The sequence below is a fragment of the Martes martes genome, assembly GCF_963455335.1.
Source record: "Martes martes genome assembly, chromosome: 8".
Lineage (NCBI taxonomy): Eukaryota > Metazoa > Chordata > Mammalia > Carnivora > Mustelidae > Martes > Martes martes.
The window spans coordinates 126955102-126979364 of record NC_137895.1 but is presented as its reverse complement, the minus strand read 5'-3'; the positions used below and the strand labels follow the sequence as shown (position 1 = coordinate 126979364).

The window sequence follows — 24263 nt, the reverse complement described above, 5'->3', positions numbered from 1 at the left end:
TTGTTTTTCCCTGAAAAGTCTTCGTTTTGCTCTCATTTTTTGGAGAGATTGTTGCTGGCTACAGAATTCTATATTGATATTTTCTTCCAACATATTGTAGTTAATATCCTGCTCTCTTTTGGCTTATATTTTTGCTAGTACGAATTCATATTTTGATTTATTGGTTTTCCGAAGGCAAACTTTATATCTGCTGTTAAGATTTTCTTCATATCTTTGTAATAGGGCCATTTTGTAATAATGTGTCTTGGTGAGAATTATTTTATTTTTTTTGTTTACAATTCATTGAGCTGCTTGTGTCTGTCGACAAGTGGCTATCATCAGCTTTAGAAAATTTTCAGCTAGTGCTTCCTCACGTATTATCTGTCTTTCAATGCTTCCTTCAGTTCTTCTGGGGGTCAATTAAACAAGTGTTAGATGTTATTATTCTGTCCCCCATGGCTCCTAAATTCTGGTTTTTTCCTCCTTTTTTTTTTTTTTTCCAATTCTTCCTCAGCTGCATTTAGATAATTTCTTCTGATAGATGTCTAATAATTTTCTTCTTAGCAGTTTGGGTTTTACATTTTGATTGTTGGAAATTGTTAGAGATTCTTTGATTGTTAGAAATAGTGCACCAAAGTATAAGTATACATGATTGCTTCTCATAGTTTTCTCTTTATCATGTTTTGTTTTTTTTGCTTCTTCAAATATAGTAAGCAGAGTTGTCTCATAATCTGTGTCTGGTAATTCCACTTAGGAATTTTTGTAGGTCTGTTTCTCTTTTCTTTCTTTCTTTCTTTCTTTCTTTCTTTCTTTCTTTCTTTTTTTTTTTCTGATGGTTCTAGCTCAGAGTGGGGTTTTTGTTTTGTTATTTGGGGTTTGTTGTTGTTGTTGTTGTATTTTTTGTATATTGGACTATTCTGCCTTTGTTGACCTTCAAAAATTATTACTGGGAATTTTTTGAGATCTAGAATGGAAACGTTGTTTCCAGGCTATTATATTTTCAGCCTACAAATCTAGGTGAAGTTTGGTCCATAGCCACTTCTTAGAGATTGGTTTCCTTCCCTTTTCCCCCTTTCTTTGCTTAGCACCCAGATAGTCTTTGGGTTGGTAGGAGCATTATTTCAAATTACCCTTATTATTAATGTGGGAGGATCTCCCGATAGATTCGTAACTACACAGGACTTGGGCTTTTCTTCTGCTTGCTGGGTGAAGAAACTCTTAAAATGAAAGGGGCTCATGTTCAGTAGCCTGGACATAGATTATATTATTGATATTAATAGTACTTTAAGATGGGGTTTTCTAGCAGCTTGGCTTACATGTATACGCACTGTGGTTCGGATATAAATTATGCATTCCCCTGTACTAGCTCAATTTGTTAGTACATCGATGGATACCTCATTAGAAGATTTGCTACCCATGTATTTATCTTATTAAGATACCTTTATATTGTGTCAACATAGATAAAATAAAATTACCAAGCTATATGTAGTTTGCTTTTATGGACAGTGTTTCCTAATATAAAAATGTGTAAGGGGCGCCTGGGTGGCTCAGTGGGTTAAAGCCTCTGCCTTCGGCTCAGGTCATGATCCCAGGGTCCTGGGATCGAGCCCCGCATCGGGCTCTCTGCTCGGCAGGGAGCCTGCTTCCTCCTCTCTCTCTGCCTGCCTCTCTGCCTACTTATGATCTCTGTCTGTCCAATAAATAAATAAAATCTTTTTTTAAAAAAGTGTAAGCTCACACACACACACACACACATGTATATACACATGCACACCCATACACACACACACACACACACACACACAAAGATGGTAAGTGATTCTACATTTTGCTATTAATGACTTACCTACAATATATTTATTTTATTCCTCTCCATTTGATAGGTGGGAAATGGGAAATGAGGGCCCCTGGATCCTCTTATGATAAAATAGTCCATGGTCAAAACACAGGGGTATCCCAGAAATAAAGGACAATGATGGCAAGGATATATGTACATTTTAAAACTGTGATGTGTAGTTTTTTTAAAAGATTGCAAGAACATGAAACCTTGGCTGGCCAGAGAGATACTGAGGGCAAGAAAGTGATAGTTATTCTCAACATGTGGGGAAGCATACTTTGTACAAGATGGAATAAGTAGATTGTTTGATGCTTCTCAGTTAATTTCTCTCATTCGCTTCTGGAAAATCCCTACTGATATTTTGGAGACAGTTCATCTGAGTGATTACAAACAAGAGGAGACTTTCTGCCTCCTCCTCTACCTGGTCCTGGGAAGTGGTGGCAGCAACACAGATCCGATATGGGAAAATGCAGAAATAAGAGGGGTGATTATATCCCTTATCAAAAATTAGTCATTAGAGTATGTAAACTGAAGGTTTCGCCCACACGCAGACTGTTTATTGTCTTTATGAAAACAGTGTTTTTATGTATTACTTTAAGAACAAAGGTCATTAAGGAAGGAAACTGTCTTTAATTGTTGAATTTTCAGTGCCTAGTAAGTACCTGGTAGGAGCTCAAATGTTGTTGAGTCAACACATTGCATAAAGGGAGGTTCTGCCACCTGGACTTGGCCCTGGTCCAAAATGACTGTTCCCGAAGCTGCACAACTCCGCATGTTCATGTCTGTGCCTCTGCTGTCGAGGAAGAAAATGATTATCTCCTACCTGCCTTCCTTCCTTTCTTTCACCTTCCTCCCGTTTAACACAAAGCATCAGACATATTTTAAATTTAGAGATCTTATTTCACGTAGCTGCTAAATGTGTAAGCTGGGGCAGTAGGAACAAAAATAGAGTAATCCTGGACTTTAGTAGGAATTTGGGAAACCTCTTCGGAAAGTACACTGGTCAGGTGGTCAAGTTAGATGAGAGGTTAAAAAAAAAAAAATCCAACTTTACTTTTAAAGTTCCAGAAAGCCATTTTCACAGTAATCTAAAGTGAAAGGAATTTGATTGGATTAAGTAGGCACTGTCAGAAATCCAATTTTTGGGAGTTGGTTTTAAGACTTTGAATGGCATGAAGTTACTTTGGCAGTCAAGAAGATAAATGCAATTTTAAGAGTTTCTGGAAGCGTTCTAAAACCTTTAAGAAATATGAAATTTAGGGTCTCAGACAGTTTAATTAGAGATAGCGCTATAAAGGTGAAAAAGTCAAGGAAAGTACAGGACTGGAGTAGTAATGTTCTAGGCTGTCCTCTGGAAAAACTTCTCTACAGAAAACGTTGCAGAGGTGACCCTGTGATTAGGTGATTTGAGGTGTCTTTTCCCAGCTGCTACATGACTTAAGACCTTGATTACAGACACCATCTGGCTGCACAGTCCCTTTTTTTTTTTCCCCTCATTGCTCTCCACCTAGTCTACATTCAAAATATGTGATTCATAGATGCAGTTATTAAGTTAATTGTGATAGTTATGGTCCCTGCTTTCGAAGTCTAACATAATTTTCCAGTACAGAAATATTTGCATAGAAATGCTACGTACATTAAATCTAGAAATAATGTTTCCTGTTATTAATTCATTCACTTAGCAAATATTTGTTGAGTCACTGCCACAAGCAAGTCCCTAATCTCATTGCTGGGAAGGGAGCAGTAGGGCCTCTAACCTGGCTTTCTTCGGGTAGGTGTTCACGTGTCACCTGTTAGAGAGGACTTGCCTGACCCTGTCAGGGGTGCCTGGGTGGCTCAGTAGGTTAAGTGTCTGCCTTTGGCTCGGGTCGTGATCCCAGGGTCCTGGGATCGGACCCCATGTCGGGCTCCCTGTTCAGCAGAGAGCCTGCTTCTCCCTCTTCCTGCGTGTGCTCTCTCTCTCTGAAATAAATAAATAAAATCTTTTTAAAAAAAGAAAAAGAAAATGGTCTTATAGCCTTGCCTTTCGCTCTTTCCCCCTTCCTATTCTGCTCATTATCCTCCCTAATGCTTATCACCACCTCTCATACTGCTTATTGCTTGTTGAACGTCTTCTTCCTCCGTTGGAATATAGAACAGGAACTTTATTTTATTGGCCTAAAACCCAGAACAGTTCCTGGCATGTGTACATTTAACAAACATCTCTGTAAGGTGAAGGGCCTGGTTTCAAGAAGCCTCCACTCTGATGGAGGAGGAAAGTGTAGAAGAATCACATATGTGCAGCCGGACCACAGCACCAGGAATCCTCTCCGGAGCGCCAGGGGAGGGGTCTCTGGAATGTTCTTTGTGCTGTTGGCAGATGACGAGGATTTCATCAGAAGGCAGGAGGGACACCTGGGTAGCTCAGTAGGTTAAGTGTCTGCCTTCGGCTTGGGTCATGATCCCAGGGCTCTGGCATCAGGCTCCTTGCTCAGCGGGGAGTCTGCTTCTCCCTCTGCCTGCTATTCCCCCCGCTTGTGCTCTCTCTGTCAAGTGAATAAATATAAATCTTTAAAAAAAAAAAGAAAGGGAAAACCAGTGTTCAAGAATAGATGTCAGAGATTGGGAAGTTATATTTGCTCAGAGTTGCTGGTAGAGCTTGGGAATGGTTTTTATGTCACCAACTCAGGATGTTTGTGAATTTATACTTAGCTTCTCTGGCAGGAATGAATAGATAGATGGAGAGGCTGTTCACCGTGGGATTCTGGAGGAGAAACATATCCACCTCCTTCCTCTGGGGAGATGGGATTAGTTTGGGAGAAATTGCATTTCTGATGCCTGTAGAATGTTCAGTACCTAGTGAAAAACTTGGATGTGGAGCCCATAGGGAAAGGTGGGGTTGAAAATAGATTTGGAAGTCATTATTAGATATGCTGTAGCTAAGTCCTAGACATAAATGAAACCATGCCAGAGAGCATGAAAACACAGATTAAAGATAGGACCCTAGGGAAGGTAACATCTAAGAAGGTCAGAGAAAGAAGAATCAGAAAGGCAGTGTGAGGATAAGATTTTGGAAGGTATGGAGACAACCAGGAGGAGTTTGATGACCTGCTAAGTGAGGGGCGATCGTTTTTAAGGAGGGGGGTGCGTGACTTACCATTTGTCATAGAAATTTCATTTGGATGGGGACTAAAAAGGGTAATGCTAAAGCCAATTTGACCAGTAGCAAATTGGTTAAGTTACTGAGAATAATTTCGGTACAGTGAGCAGAGGGGATACGGAAACTAAGTGTCAGCGGGTTGGAGCATACGTTAGAGCAGGGAAACCAGATGAGGATGGCAATGGGGTGGGTGGGAAGTTCCACGCTGGGAGGGGATACTTGCTAGTGTCTGACAATCCCTATATTTAGAAGTAAAGAAATGAGGGTGTAGACTGTTCTTCAAGAAGTATGAAAAGGAAGGAAAGGAGAATAAGACATGATAGCTACGTGGGAGGACAGGGAGGCGTTTTGCTGTTCTTTTGAGTTCGGGAAGCTTTGGTCTGTCTCTCAGAACATGTATGTCTGTCCAGTGGAGAGAAGAACGGAGGTTGGCTGAAGTTTTGCACATGAGAGGGGACTGTGAGGGAAACAGGGTCCTGAAGAAGGCTGGTAACTCAATCCTTACTTGAGGTAGAACAAGAGGAAGCAAGGATGCGCAGAGATAGGGATACAGCCACTGAGGTACAGTGATGCCAGAGACAAGGCTCTCCAGATAGTGTGAGGAAATCAAGGCGGGACAGCGAGTTCAAGAAGATCATTAGAAGTTTGAAACAGCAACCTTGAGAGAATGGGGATTAAAACATAAGCAAGAGACTTTAGTGAGCCGTATCTAGAACTTAGCTGAACTTGGGAACTATACATCAGTGGGTTAGAGGTTATGCCGTTTTATTCAACTGAAATACCGGGACAAGAAGAGGAACGGAGTGGGCATGTGGATGGAATTCTCCGTAGTTGGAGACTGGCAAAGGGAATGCTTGGAAAGGTCGAGGGAGGAAGGAGGCTGAGGTTGCTGGGGGATCTTGTTGAAATATTGAGCTATGGGTGATCTTAGTAAGAAAGAAAGTGATTTCTGGAGGGAGACCGCTAGGCTTGAAGAATAGGGAGGGCTAAAGGGGATGGAAGGTCTTCAGAGCAAGTTGAAATAGTTCAGGGGTCCAGCAATGGTAGGGTCAGAGACGGAAGGATAGCTGCTTGTGGTTAGGACACCGTAACAAACTTCCTGGGTTTGCAGAGAAGTTAAAATCCAGCACAACAGGAATGGCAGGGCTGTGAATCCAAACGTGAGACGTCCTTTGTGAAATTCCTGAAACTTTAGAGAGAGAAAAAAATGATGCTGCATAAGCCTCAAGTACTCCAGAACGCACATCCCAGGACTGTTCTGTTCATTGCAGGATAATCGGACCCAGACACATTTAGGAGCTCAGTAAATATTTGTTGAACAAATACCACTCTACCAGTGTCTTTCTTGCCCGAGTATGTGATCATGCCAGACTATTTTGGTTCATGTCTGACACCTAGTGGTATTTTACTCAAACTACTACTAAGTGGCTCCATTTCCCTTCCCGTTTCAGGGAGACTGCAGATCAGTTGCAGTACAGTAGCTTTGGTTCCTAAAACAAATCTCCAGCTTGGTTTTGGCAGTTTTGCCATTGACATTTTCCAAGGCTGTAATTTGAATAAGTCGGCAGTAAATATTTATTGATCATCTACTATGTGCCAGGAACTGTTCTGCGTGCTGGAGTTTTTCACAGAGCGTACGTTCTCCTGCCTGTGTGACCTCACTGAATTTGAACACGTAGGCAGAGCATTCCACTGGGAATGGTTAACTTGATGGGAAACTTAATTTAGGGTTTTGTTGTGATTTCACAAGTGAAGCCTTTCTAAATTTATTTCATAGCTTTTGGTGCTGTCATTTATACATCGTGACATGTTGCTCTTCATTAATGTTAAGTAGGCATTCAGGAAGAGGAAGATAGAAGGCAAGATTATGTTTGTTTATTCAGTTTATTCTTTTTTTTTAACTCAAAATTTTATTTTATTTTATCTTATTAACATAGAATGTATTGTTTCAGGGGCACAGGTCTGTGAATCATCAGGCTTACACATGTCACAGCACTCACCATAGCACATACCCTCCCCTGTGTCCATCATCCAGCCACCCTGTCTCTCCCCTCCCATGCCCCCAACAACCCTCAGTTTGTTTCCTGAGATTAAGAGTCTCTTATGGTTTATCTCCCTCTCTGGTTTCATCTTGTTTCATTTTTTTCTGCTCTTCCCCTATGATCCTCTGCCTTGTTTCTCAAATTCCACAAAAAATGACATCTTGCCATTTGCAACAACGTGGATGGAACTAGACAGAGGGTATTATGCTGCACAAAATAAGTCAATCAGAGAAAGACAGTTACCTTATGATCTCACTGGTATGTGGAATGTCAGTTTATTCTCATCCGCTGTGGAGAATACCACATACTATGGAGAACTATGGGAATGTTTTGTTATCTTTCCTTAAGAAAGAGTAAAGTTCCTATTTCTTGGTGATACGTAGTGAAGTACTTGGAGTATTTATAGATGTCCCTGCACTCTCTCTCAAATAAATAAATAAAGCTTAAAAGGGGGTGTGGTGTGTGTGGATGGCGCAGTCAGTTAAGCATCAGACTCTGGGTTTGGCCTAGGTCTGATCTCGGGGTCATGAGATCAAGTCCCACGTTGGGCTCTACACACAGCATGGGGTCTCTCTGAGTTTCTGTCTCCCTATTCCTCTGTCACTTCCCCCCACCTCACACTCTCTCTCTCAAATAAATAGAGAAATGTTAAAGTATTTGTGAATGAATTGGCACAATATCTGGGATTTGCTTTAAAACACTTTGGGGGGGCGCCTGAGTGGCTCAGTGGGTCAAGCCTCTGCCTTTGGCTCAGGTCATGATCTCAGGTCCTGGGATCGAGCCCTGCATTGGGCTCTCTGCTCAGCAGGGGCCCTGCTTCCCCGCTTCCCCCACCCCGCCCTCTGCCTGCCTCTCTGCCTACTTGTGATCTCTCTCTCTGTGTCTAATAAATAAATAAAATATTTTTTAAAAAAAAAAGAAAGAAAGAAAGAAAAAACACTTCAGGGGGGAAAAGTGAGCAGGAGTAAAACAAGATTGACAAAATTTGATTATTTAAGTTATGTTCATGGGGATTGATTCTGTTTTGTTTAATTTTGTGTACACCAGACATTTTCCATAATAAAAAGCAAGCAAAAATAATTAGCTGGGTGTGGGTTGAAAGAAAGTTTGTCATGATTAAGTGAGAATATGGTCTGCTTTTTAATATTTAACAGATTTTTAAAATTTCATTTTGTTCCATCTGATATTACTTGAAGACCAGGTTGAGTAGAGAATATGAGTTTGCTTCTAATAGATAGAATCTGACTGAGATCCAACATCCAACAGGCGGGATTCTACAATGTCCAGAGGCTTTTGGAATTTGGGGTTTGAAGCTCATAATTGTTGAAGCTGTAGATTAGAGGCTTGGGAGATGTAATTTTAAAGTATTAGTCATCACTCGGGAAGTGAGAGCATCTTTATTAGGAATTTGGGAATATAGATTTAATAAACTGGCATATATTTATTCTTTTTAATTAGTGCTTCTGCCATAACCAAAGGAAATGGAGTACCCAGTAATCTGCCATACCAGTCTTCTGAAATTGGATGCTGCTTCGTAATGATATATATGGATTTTTGGTTGTTAGACAATGTGTCTCTGTTAAGCTCTTAGGATAATTTTGTATGTCCTCAGCAAGCCAAACCCCCAAAATGAAGATTAGAAGTCTGTTTTCAATAATTAAGAAACAGTTATGAAATATTTCAGGCAAACAAAATATAGGGGAAAGTATGTCTTCCAAATACTTGCCACCTATCTTTATCATGTTAATATTTTACATCTTTCCCCCCAGTCCTAACCCTCCACGTTCCCCCACACCTGAGACATATGATTATAAGTATGGTTAAGGCCATTTTATACCACTCCTTTCCCAAAGATAATCACTAGCCCGAGTTTGGTGTTTCTCTCTCCCCATTTATTTTCTGCCTTAAAAGATTCTTAATTCCTAACTTTTGGTCAATAAATTCTTATTTGTGCCCTAATTTTTTTTTTCCTGTGGCAATCTATTACCCATCAAAAAGAAGTTGAGGTCATTTTTCATTATTTAGATTTAACTTTGATATTGATTTCAATCTACATTGTGGTTTCACTTATATTTGGTCTGAAAACTAAACATCAATTTCAATAAGCTATTTAATTGATTTTCTTTAAATAATTAACGCTTGGAGCTTTAATGCTCCATTATATGAAATATTGCTTTAGTTTTCCACCTTTGTGAGGAGTGTCCTTCTTCTAAGGCTTATATAACTTTCATATGAAACACAGTTAAATTTCAGTGGTTTTCTCGTACATAGATTTTTTTTTAAACAACAAAGAAATCAATGAAAAGAATACTTTAAAAAGTTAACTGTCATTATAAAAGAGAAGATTGGTTCCATTTTTTAAAAATTGTTCAGTAGCATCTTCAAGAGCTCAGAAGAATTTAAAAAGCTTAATCTCAGTGACAGCCATTATTTTCTGTTCCTTTGTTTTTGTTTAAAACATGGGATGGAATTTATTTGTATAAAGTATCTATTTTTTCACTCCGTCAAGAAATATTTTCCTCTTGTCCCCAGAACTGTAGGATTCTCTGACTTATACCTGCCTGTTTCTCTGTGGATATTCATTATAGGGTCCTCTTTATAACTGGCATATTTCAAAATTATCCCCTCCTCTTTTTTTTTTTTTTTAAAGATTTCATTTATTAGAGAGAGAGAGAGCGCGTGCACGAGCACAAGTTCAGGGGAGGGGCAAAAGGGAGAGGGAGAAGCAGGCTCCATGCGAGGTGCAGGCCTGGATCCCAGGACCCTGGGATCATGATCCAAGCCAAAGGCAGACGCTTGACTGACTGAGCCACCCCCTGCCCCTAAATTGTCACTTCTTAAAATAATCCATTTACTTGAGTCTGTTTGCTTTTATTCTAAGTTTAGGTTTTGAAATAATTTAAATGTTGCAAGTGATTTTTGGCATTACTATTCTCTAAAAAAAGAGAGTCATACAGATTTAAATAATCTTTCTTCACTGACAACCGCTGTCTGGTTTTGACACCAGTTTCTTTGAAAACAGGTTACGTAGTTCATATCAGAGTTACTGGAATTTGTTTAGTACAGTTTCTTACTTTTGTCTACCTTCTTCTCTTTAGAGTTCTTTAGTCTTGATTTATATTCCTCAGTTTCCTCACATTATGACAGTTACATTTGTAGAGATAATCCTTCAACCAGTATTTGATTAAGCATTTGCAGAGTAACATGCACTCCGGCCTCATTTATCCCTGATCCGTATGTAAACCTTCTAAAGGTTTATTATCAGACGAGCACAGTAATAATGCTTATTAAATGCCTTCTTGTATTAGACATTATATAAGCATTTTAATGGATTATCTCTTTTAATCCTCACAACAGCCTTGCCAGGTGAGACTATGTTACCATCATCCTCATTTTCCAGAGGAGTTAACTGGAACAAGTAATCATTTTTCTAAAATCACTCGGAGGTGAGGTTACAGATAAAATACAGGAGGCCCAATTAAATTGAATTTCTGAGAAACAATTAATTTTTGCAACATTTGATAACCCTCCCTCGAAAATAAATGGCAAAGCTAGGATTTTAAACCATGTAATCTGTATAAAAGGCCCAAGCTGTTAACTACTGCATTATCCTGGATATTGATAGAAGTCACATCTCCCTGGATATTTATCCAGTATTTGGGTGGCAACTACTACCTACGCGTTATTTATTTGCTTATTTGTTTTTTCACTCGTTATTTTTCTCCCAACTGATTTTATTTACCATAATGTAAAAGTATGTGCTCCCCGCCGATTTCAAAGTAATATTCAACTTCAAGTAAATTCATATATGCCATCTCTGTCTTCTTGTTTAAGTCTTTACTGATTGCATATTAAGTAGCATAAAATGGGACATTTTCTGTACCTGGTCATTTTAGCTGCTGTCATTTAACCATTTAGATTATTCAGATTATTGTCTTTACTCCTTTTCTCAAACGTAGAAAGATTTATGTGTGTGTGCTAAAAAGACACATTTTCCTTTTCTTTTGACAAGGTCAAGGAAATGACACTTGAATAAGGTGTTAACAGTTCTTTGCATTACGTCCTATGTGTTCTTCTTCGAATCACTCCTATGTGTTCTCCAAAAAATGAGATATTGTAAAACACAGATGTAGAATTAAAAGAGACTTTTTACTAAGAATTGCCAGGGAAGCTATCTGGCCCTGCCAGATGATAATATAGGGAAGTAAGGAATTTTAAGCAACTGATACTGAAAAGAAACTTTTTTCCATTCAGAGTAATTATAAGTGACTGTCTGCTTGTCTTCAGTAAAGCTTGACAAATGAGTAAGTAGTTAAAATTATTTTGACATAACTGGGAACACCATGTTTGGATTCAGACCTGGGTTCAAATGCGACTCCGCCTTTTTCCTAAGTTACTTAGTCTGTCTCCTCCTACTTACAGTGTTAATCTTAGGATCTTGTTGCCCACCCTGAAGCTTGTTATGAGAATTAAACTAAATAACAAATGTCTTCATTCATTGAGTATTTATTGAATGCCTGTTCTGTGCTAGGCATCACTCTAGGTACTGTGGGTATCAGAGAACATGACAGAAATCCCTGCTCTTCATTTTAATGGGCGGGACAAACAACCAAAATGCAAGCAAATAAAAAGGCAATTTTAAGTAGTGAGTGGTACATTCTATGAAGAAAAATAAAGCCTGGCACATACAAGAAGTTTCTCCCAGCTTTTCGTTATAATTTTTGAAGTACAGCAAAGTCCTTGTCCATCTTGGTTCAACAATTAACATGTTGCTCTCTTTGCTTTATCTATCTGTCCACGTGTGTGTGTGTGTGTGTGTGTGTGTATGTGTGTGTGTGTGTGTATCCAGGGGTCTGGGTATCTTGATTTATTTTTTCCCTCAAACCATTTGAAAATTAAGTTGTAAGCATAATTACAATTACAGAAATATAATAATATAATACAGTAATATATGGGGCGCCTGGGTGGCTCAGTGGGTTAAAGCCTCTGCCTTCGGCTCGGGTCATGATCCCAGGGTCCTGGGATCGAGTCCCGCATTGGGCTCTTGGCTCCGCAGGGAACCTGTTTCCCCCTCTCTCTCTCTCTGCCTGCCTCTCTGCCTACTTGTGATCTCTGTCAAATAAATAAAAATAAAATCTTTAAAAAAAATACAGTAATATAGTGATAACAATTAGTCCCTAACTAATCTAACAAACATCTCTTAAGAATTAGGACATTCTTCTTTATAATAAGTAGGGATTTAACTAATATCAGTTCTCTTTTCCTCCAAAGCTTCATGGAGAAAGCAGTCATGGCTCTCTGTCATAGCTAATCTGAAATGACAAAAGGATTTGTAATATTTTCATGTCATCCGAATATAGAAGACCCTATGAAGTTTCTTTGGGAAGATATCTGATACATATTTACAGTTTTTTAAATTGGATAATAGATACTTTGCATGTGTGTTTTATTACCTTACAAGTTTTTAATTCTTAAAGACTTAAAATAGGGCACTAGTTTTCATTTAAGACCATGAAGAGTGGAAATGTATGTTTATTGAGGAATTATAACACGTAATCAGTTATGTGCTGTGCTGAGTACTTTCACATGGTACCTTATTTAGTCTTCATAGAAACTCTTCAAGGATGTAAAAATATAGAATACTTATCTCTAGATATTATAGAAGAAAAAGTAGTAGTAAAGTAAAAATGTTTACTTAATTGCACGTGGACTGTCCAGTGGTGAAGCAAGGATTTGGATCTGTATCTACCAGCTTCTGAAAACAAGCAATTTAGGGTGTCTGGGAGCCTCAGTTAAGCATCCTCCTCTTGATCTCAGCTCGGATCTTGATCTCAGGGTCATGAGTTCAAGCCCTGTGTTGGGCTCCACGCCCAGCATGGACCCTTGTTAAACACACACACACACACACACACACACACACACACACCCCAGAAACTTAAGCAGTTTCCCCTATGTCCTGTTGCATTGTAAGTGATTGAGTTAGTCATTCGCTTCTTTAGAGGACTGCTTTCAGAGTAAATAGTATGTAAAGTAAATAAGTATGCAAAAGAGTAAATAAGTATGTAAAAGAAGTGACTGATACGTATTCCTTTTTTAAGAAATTTCTTTTGAGCCACCTTTGTGATACACCATGTTTCTGCCTAGCATTGCAATTTAATGAGTATTATTCTGTTACTCCCTGCATATATCTGCTTTCTCAGTCATGTTCTTTAAGAGTCAGGGCTGTGTCTCAGTGGTTCCCAAACCCGAGTGCACTTCACAGTCACCTCAGTTTCTGATCCAGCAGAACTCGGATGGAGTCCCTGAATTAGCGTTTCTAACACATTCCCTGGTTATGTCAACGTGGCTGCTCTGGGGACCACACGTTGAGAACCACTGTCTGCCTCTGCTCTTCTCCCATCACAATCCTCATCTTGGTGCTTATCACTTAGCTTAAATGCCCTCTCGTCTGGGCATCCTTGACTTCTGTTTTATTGAAACTGTCGGTTGTTCTCATATGTCACTGTATATAAGAATCACCTGGGAGACCTGTTGACAAAGTAGATTTTTTTTCTTTCCTTTTTTAAGATTTTATTTATTTATTTGACAGAGCAAGAGCAGGAACACAAGCAGGGGGAGTGGGAGAGGGAGAAGCAGGCTTCCCGCAGAGCAGGGAGCTCGGTGTTGGACTCTATCCCAGGACTCTGGGATCATCACCAGAGCCAAAGGCAGACGCTTAACGACTGAGCCACCCAGGCGCCGCAAAGCAGATTTCTGATTGAACCCCGAAACACTGATGTCTAGCAAGCGCATTCAGTGTTAATGCAGATGATCCATGGACAGCAATTTGTGAAATATTGGCTTACAGAGTTGATTATGTGCTCGTCATTGCCATGACTGTATGTCGTATTTGGCTAGGATTGTTTTTTATACTGTAGTGCCGTTTTTTGTTTGTGTGTCTCTCTCCCTGAAGGGAAAGGACTGCCTTAGTCATAATATAACTTAGTGCTTAGCACAATACAGTGTTAACAAGCAACAGAGTGAGTACTGCCTGTGTAATCTAGCTATGTGACCCTGGAGGATTTAATCTCTCCTAGCCTCAGTTTCCCCTTTTATGCAATAGTGGTAGTAACACTTACGTGCTATGGAAATTAGCTCTCAGGGTGTGTATAGTCTTTAGTGTAGTAATTTACATACATTATGTACCCACGAAATGGACACTGTTACTATTTTGGTGGTGGTTGTGTTACAGAAGCAGAAAAATAATGGTCTGAATTAATGAAAACACCTAAATTATGATTTTACCATCCAAATTCAGAAATATGTGTTTAGCACTTCATTCAAAGTCTTTGCTTAATTGTCTAAAATACCATTTTATATTTTGGTATTTTAATGAAATAGTGTGAAGTAAAATCATGCTTTGGGCTTCTTCTTTCCCATAGGAAAACAAAGAAATCGCTTGGAACCAATGGATACCATATTTGTTAAACAGGTTAAAGAAGGCGGACCTGCCTTTGAAGCTGGATTATGCACAGGTGCTGATACTCTTCTTTAAACAATACTTTTAAATTTCTTTTCTACTTCATTTTGTCCTTCTTCCATATTTCATTTTCCGTATTTTTCTTTATCCCCTTCTGTATGTTTTTTTCCTGTGTCTTCACATCAGTTATTACTATTTTTGAGACCTAGTTATTAGCTGTTTGTTTCTTGATACCCGAATGGGTGGGTTTGGACAGAAATAATATAAATTATAAATTAGTAGCACTTTTGGTTACCACTTAGATAATGGACTCATGGAGGCCCTTTTAAAAGCACCTGTTTAACATACGTAGAATTTTGACAAGGATTACAAAATAGCAAAATGATGAAGATATTTACGGACATAACTAAAACAATCTTGGATCTCCCAAGTTCTCAAAGTGCCTTATCTGCTAGAGGTGAATTAATTGATTTGCACTATGAAGAGTGACTTAGGTCTCCAGTGCGAGGCAAGCCCTGCTTCTTCCGTAGGGTTCCTGGCTGTGGTCTGGTAGCTAGTCTGAAATATTCTGCGATACGTGATTTTAATAAAACCTGAGCAGAGATTTAATACACACACTAAAATAGTTACTCTTTTGTTTTTGAACATTAAGTAATTTAAAGTAGGAACTAGTGAAAAACTATGTTTTACCGCCTTTTGCATAAAATGTAGTGTTTTCAGCTATAAATACTGTAAACAGCGGATGTCGTTGCTAAGATTTACTAGGATGTGTTAATTATCTCTTTTGTCATGGTTCCAATCTCCGATCTTATTAACATGTATATAATTCCAATCTCGTTCCAATCTCATTAACATATATGTAATATGTATATTAGCGTCCATATGGGATTCCGTTACTTAGCACATATCATGTATATTCTAAGCCTCACGAGGTCAGGAAGATGTGGAGACACTGTGATAAGCACACAGAAGATACTTTTTATTTTTCTATTTTCCGGTTTTTCCTTATCTTTTCTCTCTCAGTCTTTTCCTTTCTGCCCCCCTGAGTTCTTATTGGCAATCCAAATGCCCTTTTATTAAAATGAAGAACAAGTTAATATACATAAAGTCAAAACCATGTGCATACCCATATTTCAGTTCTGTAATATAGCACTATTTATAGCATATATAACATATATGCCATATGTTATATATATATAACATATATAAATATATGTATTTATATAAATATATAAATATATATAACATATATAAATAGTGCTATATTACAGAACTGAAATATATATATACATATATATAACATATATGCCATATATGTTATATACATATACATATATGCTGTAATACAGCATATAGAAATGATGGAATAGACAGAGGAATAACTAGGAGTTCTGCAACTGAGAAAACAAATGATAGGGGCATAAAGAGTATACCCATGGTCACTTAGTGATACCTTTTAGAGTTTCTAAATTCATCATTGTCCAGGGCTCTTAAGACATAGCTATATTTCATCAGAAGCTGGATATATTAAAATTTAGATTCATGTTTGTGAAAGACACTTTAAAAAAACAGCGAGCAAGAATGTATAGAAAATAAGTACATTACTCAAGAAATATTTCAAAAGTAGTCAGAAATGACCTTTAAGAAATTCCTCATTTGTTTTTTTACTCCTCTTTGAAGGTGATCGAATTATAAAAGTCAATGGAGAAAGTGTGATTGGAAAGACCTATTCCCAAGTAATTGCTTTAATTCAGAACAGGTAAGATTCTCAAAATATGATTAATTTTGGCCAAAAATGGATATTTATAAATCAGTGGAGCACGCAGATTCAGTATAGTCTTGTCTATATCCTACAATGGGATGGGGAGCTATGGGACTTTCCCTTCAAGTGGGTCATCCATTTGAGAATTGTCAAGGGTGTAGTACCTGGTTATAGCTTACTTGGTGCTTTGCTTCAGCAAATCTCTCAGATTTGTGATTAAAGTCCTTTAGAATCCGAAAGCAACATATTTTAGATTTACCGTGAATTCCTCACTTTTGCTTGAAATGACAATTAAATTTATAATTTGTTATAATAAAAATATAAATAAATGCACATACATTTTATTTTAAAACCTCTTACTCGGATATCTTTATTGATATCTTATTGAATAATACTCATTATTGAATAATACTCTTATTGAGTAATATTCTTGGCTCAAATTTATTCATTTGTTTTAACAAAGACAGCAAGAAATTCTCTTTGAATTCATCTGTCTGCCTACGTACTACAGAATGATAGCATTTTTGAGCTCTCAAAGCAAATAAATATGTACAGAGTAACTGTGAGAACTTAAAGATAACTTAGTCCTACTCTCTTTTTACCACACACCGAGAAAATTTTTCTTAATTATAAATAAATAAATTGAAAGCCAAAGTGGTTACCATGTTGAATTCCTGTCAAGAGCAGGCCTTGACTGGGGTCCCGTTGCCTGGATCATCCCATTGTGATTAAATTGAAGTTCATTATTTTCTGAAGACTTTTATGAAGTTCCTGTAATGATGTCTAAAACAGTTCATGCTATAATCTCAGTTATTTACATGAATGCTCTAATGCATTGTCATTTTTATAATTAGACGATGTGATTGTGATTTATTGCTCTCTGAGTATTCTTACTGTTTTAATATATAATGAAATTCTTAGAGAAAGCAAGTCTTAAATCTTCCCTCTAATGTTGGATTCTAGGTGTTCCTGACAACAATCCCTATTTGATCTTAAGTACTGGAGAAAACAGGGGACTAGTGAAGAATTTAAAGCCACCCCAATTATTTTTTTCCCTTAAAATAATTTAGATCATCATAGAAACACTGATATGTTTTATCAACCTGTAATTTAAGGATTTTTTTAGTGTAATACGTTAACATCTCTTCTTGAAAAATAATATTTTCCCAAAGTAACCATAACTTAATCTTGTTTTCCTCAAAATCCACATTAATTTTTTTGTTACTGGTGCAGTTTATCTTTTGGAGTAATAACACTTTGGAATGACAGTCTTGATTTTTTCAGCTGATGAAGCAATTGGAAAAATAGAAAAACACTATTTTTTCATCATCTTATTTTCTTTTAAAAAATTGTGTTCCTTTTGTCTACAGTTGGTAGCAAATGGATAACGTAGCACAAAGCCATTGAGATTCTGCAGGGTATTAATGTAAAAATGTATCCTTGCAGAAGAATTTATCTAAACATCAGTATATATTTTCTACCAACTCCAAATATTGAAATACAAGTACCTACATATTTAATTATTATTATTTATTATATATTATTTATTATATATTCATTATTATTTATTATATATTTATTATTATTTATTTGAACCTGTGGTTCTTACGGTTTACTGTTCTGAGCATTTATGAACCTGATAAGGGTTCAAATCTAACAAAAAGTGACACCAGTAAAATTATTAGGTTTTGTTTTCTTTTTTGTTATTTGGTTGTTTCTTAATCTCTTGATTGTATTGGGGGAAGAAAAAGCTAATTGTTAGAGTTAGATACTGACTCACTTAACAGGGATAGTCCACTATCCTTGCATTTTCCAAATGTAATTTCAGATCAAGACTAGTATAATTTACCCCTTTGTACTTTTTTAAACCTCGAGAAACTTCTCTATCATTTTTAACTGGACAGTTTATAGTACCAAAAGAAAGTGAGAATTTGAGCTGTTTCTGTAAAGCCTCTAAAATTAAGTCAGAGAAGAAATCCAATAGTTGAGATGCTGTACAGTTTTTTAAAATGAGTCACTTTGATAGTTTTGGTGGTGAACTCCAATTTCCTTCACTTCTGAGGCCAAGAGGGACTATTTTAAAATTTAGATGTTTAATATTACTTAAAATGTTAAATTTGAGAGTTCTTTTGTTATTTCCATGTGAATGTATTTTTAACTTTATAAATAGTGAAAATACGTGGTAAAAATTTACAGCTTTTTCTGTGACTTGAATTAAAATAGTAAATAAATATATACTGAGGAGTTTTATTCCAGGAGTATAAGTAATTTACTTCATGTTCCTAAATTAGAAACATGTTATAAAGAAGACTTACCTACTTAAGAATAGTTCAAACTTATGTCAGGATGTGTTCTTTTCATTCATAATTAGCTTTATATATGAAAGTGACTTCTTTTTATTTTAATGATTTGGGCTTGAAAAATAAAGGCTAAAAAAAAGTTAAACTCATAAGCAAGTTTAAAAAATCCTTCTGCGCTAACCATCTTTTTTTTATGTCTTTTTGATATATTTTCACCTCCCCTAAAATAATTTTTATGTTCCATTTCAGTGATACAACATTAGAACTTAGTGTTATGCCAAAAGATGAAGACATTCTCCAAGTGGTAAGTTTTATTTACTTAAATATGCATTGTTCTATAGTCTCAAATGTTAATAAAGATCCTTTAAAGATGGAAGGGTACTGAATATAAGATTCTGGGGGGGGGGGGGAAAGCCCTCCGGTTCATTTAGCAGAGTCTGGGATTCTCGACATTTTACCAAAGGACAAATGAACAAACAAAGAACTATTGACAGTTTTTACAATTAAGTGACATAAGAATGTCTTATGGATTTGACAGTGAGCTTCTGTTGTTGCCATTTGGAATGAGATTCCTAATGAGTTTGCCCGGATGTTGCATCCTAGGTAGTCCTTTGAGCAGAAGCCAAAGCTCAGGGTACAAGTGTATATCCCCGGGAATTAGAATCTCTTTTTTTTCTTATGAGAATAGAAATTTTGTGGAAGCTATTTCTTAATTTTTCAATATGTATGACTGTTTGTAAATTAACCTACCAAGCAGTTTTGGAACAGTATCAGTTCATTCTGTTAAAAGTAAGGTTCACGGTGAACAGAGTCTGTACTGTAAGGGAGCATTGTGTCAGGGTCTTCAAGAGGAAATGAAACTATACTGAAGATTTTAGCATCTAGCCTGAGTTTTTTCCTCATTTTTAGAAAGAAAATGAATAGAAACCTTGACTCCTTTGTTGAACTTAAATATTGCTGAAAGTAAAAAGAAAGTAACATAAATTCCATTCAAGAAAATAATACTTTTCTTCAATTGACTTTGTAGTTCAGTAGAATAAAACAGCATGAGCAAAACCTTTGAAATAACACATGAAAGCTGACCACTCGATCTAAGAAATGGCAGTGGCCACTGAAAATTGTGTTTTTTTAAATTCTTTTTAGCAAATAATTTTTTTTTTTAATTCAAGTACAACAGGGAACTCAAGGAATTTTTGTGGTGGGAATGGAAATGGTAGTCATGTTTTTCTTTTGTAAGCCGTTTGTTTGACTTTAGTTCAATATAAGTTCTAAATAATCTTCTGCAAACATTTTTTCACAGAAATATCATTAAAGCTGATCCTGATGATTCAGTGTATTGATGTAAAATATAATTAACTGAAATCCATGGAGATCTGCTTTGTGTTTTCAAAGCATGTGGATTTTATTTAGGAATGGCTTTTAGGGCTAATGGACTGTCAGGGGAGGGCTGATTTTAGGGCTAATAAATTATGGCATTGGGGAGTCTCAAGAAGGTGCAACTGTCTGGGGAGGGGGCTGTTTTCCTGGGCATAGAGAGCTAGTTGTAGAGTACCTGCCCTGATAATTCAGCAGAATAGAGAGCCGCAGACATAACCACTGAAGGCAGTGGGAGTCACCAGATTAGAAATAGATGAGGGAATCGACTCTGGTGTTCCTCCTACACAAAGGACTAGGAGAGGAGGCACAGGTGTGGGGAGGCTTTACCTTGAATCCTCGTTGGCAATCCAATGACTCAAAGGCAGAATGCGCTTCCAAAACAGGACTGTTTGCTCATCTTCACTGGACTCTTACCTTGCCAAGGAGAAGGCACCGGTGGGATGCTGTTTACAACAGTGCTCATTTCACAGCATGGCTGGCACTGTCCTGAGCTCCTAGGGCAGGAATCAAGCCCAGAACTGCCATCGCAGCCCACTGTGTGGTCGATGAAGAGCAGCGGCCCTGGAAGGAAGCATTGTCTAATTCCATGATCAGTGGGAGAGAAGGTTAATTCGTCTGTTGTGTTATGTTTTAGTTAAGATACATTTATTTCAAACAAAGGCAAAATACAAAGTGTTGCAAACACAGGAAAAATTGGCTCACTTGAGTGGCACAAACACACATCTTCTCAGTTCATTAGTAAAGGGGTCTAGTAAAATTGTAACAACATTTGTTTTTCAAACATGTTATTTGAATAATTTTAAGTCTTAAGAGATTACAAGTATATGCTCTCAATGATGCAAGAAAACCTGGCTTTTAACCCCAGCCTTCACTCATATTTGAACGCACTGTAATTCACAAGACAATCAAAGGAGTGTATGTAATTAATGCCTACTACGCATTGTTCCTAAAGGACATTAGGACTCGGCAACTTCTTTTCGGCATCAGTGGTTTTAGCTGGGACATCTATGAGGGTCATTTTTTTAAGGCTATTATAAAACACAAAGAGAATCTGGGATTTCAAAAACCATATGCAGAAATTCTTCCCTCTAACAGATTCTAGGGTTAAGATGTTCTATAAGGGCCTTCGGTACTTATGTTGGTCTGTTACCCATAGGATACGCTTTTAAAGACATGTACTGTGAGGTTGAATATTCATCGTAAAGAAAAAGTAAACACAAACATTTTTCCAGCCGTTGCGAACGTGGTTTACTCAAGCAGAGGCTTCTCGTAGTTTGTATGTGTCAGTCTGGACAACAGCAGGACCGTGTGTCCGGGACTTTTCTTTCCCTGAAATGGAATGTGCATCAGACAGTTCTAGAGGTGCTCAGCTCGTCTTCGAGAGGCGGCGTGGAGAATTTAATTTGGTTTAAAGTGTAAGGATAAGTATATAATAATAAATTTCTACTTACAGATGATTGTGATATAATATTGAAAAACCTGAAGTAAGATTAAGAATAATTCATTCTGGTACCACGCTAGTGCTGGTAATAATGCTCCTGTTCTTGGCAGCCTCATTTGCTAAATCAACATATATTTTCTAGATTCACAGTGTGAATAGTATATTACGTTCATTTTTAGTCATTTTTGTATTTTACAACAATATTTTAGACTCTGATATCTTAGACAGTTTCATGTTTTTAAGGTATTACTACAAAATAAAAAAATACTTTCTGTTCCATTTTCAAAGAAACAGAATGGTTTCCTCACCCTTTCAAATGTTGGCTGTGCATGAATGAAATAGCCACCACCTTGGGGCACCTGGGTGGCTCAGGGGGTTAAGCGTCTGCCTTCAGCTCAGGTCATGATCTCAGGGCCCTGAGATCGAGCCCCACACCCGGTCTCTGCTCAGCGGGGAGTCCGCTTCGCCCTCTTCCCCGCCCCGCTCCCTCTCTCTCTCTCTCTTTCTCTCTCTCTCCCTGAAATAAATAAATAAATAAAATCTTAAAAAAAAAAAAAAAAGTAGCCACCACCCATCAAGTCACCTAAATAGTGATGCTGACTAAAGAAAACCCATCCTCGAATGGGCTCACGGTAGAACGAGAGCTGGTCGTTCTTTTCAGTGAATCCATCATTAACACTATTGTTAAGCAACTGGCTCAATGGACTCAAAGCTGAGTTTTCAGCCCATTGGCTCTGATAGCTGTAGAGATTCTTGGGTGTGTCTAGTGTTTGGCCGGGGCACTAGCCTGCTTTGTGCTGTTCTGTGTCAGACACAGCAAGGCTAAACAGCTTTTCTAGGATGACAGAAAGAAAGCAGTGGCACCAGGACGTGACCTGAGGCGGGTCTGAGACTAAAGCCTGTGACTTTCAGCTGGACCACAGTCCTTTCTGCCATTGGGTACAGGTGAGGACTTAAGTGGCTTAGCACAGTCACCCTGTTAGTTAGTGCCAGAGCCCTTGTTCTAACTCATCTCTGGACTCTCAGTCCAGTGCTCTGCCACTCTGTAAATATGTCATATAAATTGGAAAATGTAATTTAACTAAAGTTTTTCTTAAGATTTATTAGAATTACTTTCAAAATAATTACTATGTGTATATATTATATATAATATATATATAACATTAAGTTCCATAATCAATATATATTGCGTTTAAAATTAGGTAACCATTTGTCAAGTGTGCATGAAGGTGGTCCTGCCTTGAGTAGGGAAGCAAGAGTAGGAGTTCTGGAGGGTTCTTTCATATTTTGCAAGTTTGTGTTTGCTTTGTTTTCAAAATCAGTTTTTAAATAATGATAAGAACAGTTATGTGCTTGATAGAAAAGTTACAAATAATTGAGAAAGCTATGTAGTAGGCACACTCTCCCCTTTTCCCACACCCCACGGTGGCATGTTTGGCATGTATTTTATTAGACAGACAGACGTGTAATTATTTTTTATTTTATCGTAAGTAAAAATGGTATTAAATTAATAGGTCAGCCTGTTGAAGGTGAAATGGTAGGGAGGAATTTCAATCTTACCAACTTAGTTACTCTGCAGGGGTTTCTTTGTTGGGGTTTTTTGTTTGTTTTTACCATTTATTTGACAATAATTATGCAATAATAATAGTATTATAATAGTAACAGGCATGATAATAGTGATTTTGATGCAACTCTACTAAAACTGAGCTCAAAGATTATTTTGGGACTAAGTTACTGTTAGATAACCTATACATACAATCAAGATCCAGACCGTTAATACTAAATTTTATTTAATATGGTCTTTATAATTTTAACTGCAAATGCAGAATTCTTTTTTTGCTTTTGAGAGAGAGAGAAAGGAGTAAGCCAGCCCAGGGGCAGAGGGAGAGAATTTTTTTTTTTTTAAGAGATTTTATTTATTCATTTGACAGACAAAGATCACAAGTAGGCAGACAGGCAGGCAGAGAGACAGAGGAGGAAGTGGGCTCCCTGCTGAGCAGAGAGCCCTATGTGGGGCTCGATCCCAGGACCCTGGGATCATGACCTGAGCCAAAGGCAGAGGCTTTAACCCACTGAGCCACCCAGGCACCGCCAGAGGGAGAGAATTTTAAGCAGGCTCCATGCCCAGCCCACCCAGGACTCCATCTCACAACTCTGAGATAATGACCTGAGCCGAAATCAAGAGTCAGACTAATTTTTCTTTAAGATTTTTTTTCTTGAGAGAGAAAGAGAGAGAGCGAGAGAGAGAGCAGGGGCATGGGTAAACAGAGGGAGAGAGATTCTAAAGCAGACGCTGCGCTGAGTGCAACTGAGGGCTCAATCTCACGACCCCAGCCGAAACCAAGGGTCCGTCCCCCAACTGACTGCGCCACCCAGGTGCCCTGAGAATTAGGAACTTTTAAAGAGATAAACAGGCTGTTTTTTACTGTTCGTGAACAGTGAGAATAAGGAAATTCATTCATGCTCTTGAATGAATTCATGTTTTATTCATCTCAATTATATCTGCTTACGTTAGACAGAATACTGTCTGCGTAGAATATTCTATTTAGTTAGTCTGCTGTTAATGCATGGTCCCTGTGTATGTATGTGAGGACCCACTTGGCATAACTTTACTCAGAAATGAGTAATCAGAAATGAGGACCCACAATCATGGGCTATTTAGTATTTAGAGCTGTTATATAGGAATCTTAGAGATGTTCAAAGTATGCCAGATATCTTTTCAGGTTTTTCGTTCTTCCTGTCATATACCTTCCTTATCCCCAAATTTGAATAAAGGCAGGGTCTAAATTATTAGTTCTAAAACTGTACTTCCCAGCAGAAATTTCTAGTTGTATGAAAACCCCTTCGAAAAAAATGGGTTCTGTGGCCGAATAAGCTTGTCATTTCCCTTTGAGTCTTACAACGTACATGAATGCAGGAGAGGTTTT

At 37.7% G+C, this 24263-nt stretch overlaps 1 protein-coding gene across 3 annotated transcripts in view; it reads left to right on the top strand.

The window, feature by feature from the left end:
- Positions 1 to 24263, top strand: part of ARHGAP21 (Rho GTPase activating protein 21) — a gene marked incomplete at its 5' end in the record, with an annotated part of 131899 nt that overhangs the window by 66728 nt on the left and 40908 nt on the right. For all 3 annotated transcript variants that reach the window (XM_080810705.1, XM_080810704.1, XM_080810706.1), the window contains 3 exons: positions 14419 to 14511; positions 16137 to 16215; positions 18768 to 18822. In XM_080810705.1, the coding sequence (XP_080666831.1) occupies positions 14419 to 14511; positions 16137 to 16215; positions 18768 to 18822 (227 nt within the window). The remainder of the gene's footprint in view (positions 1 to 14418; positions 14512 to 16136; positions 16216 to 18767; positions 18823 to 24263) is intronic.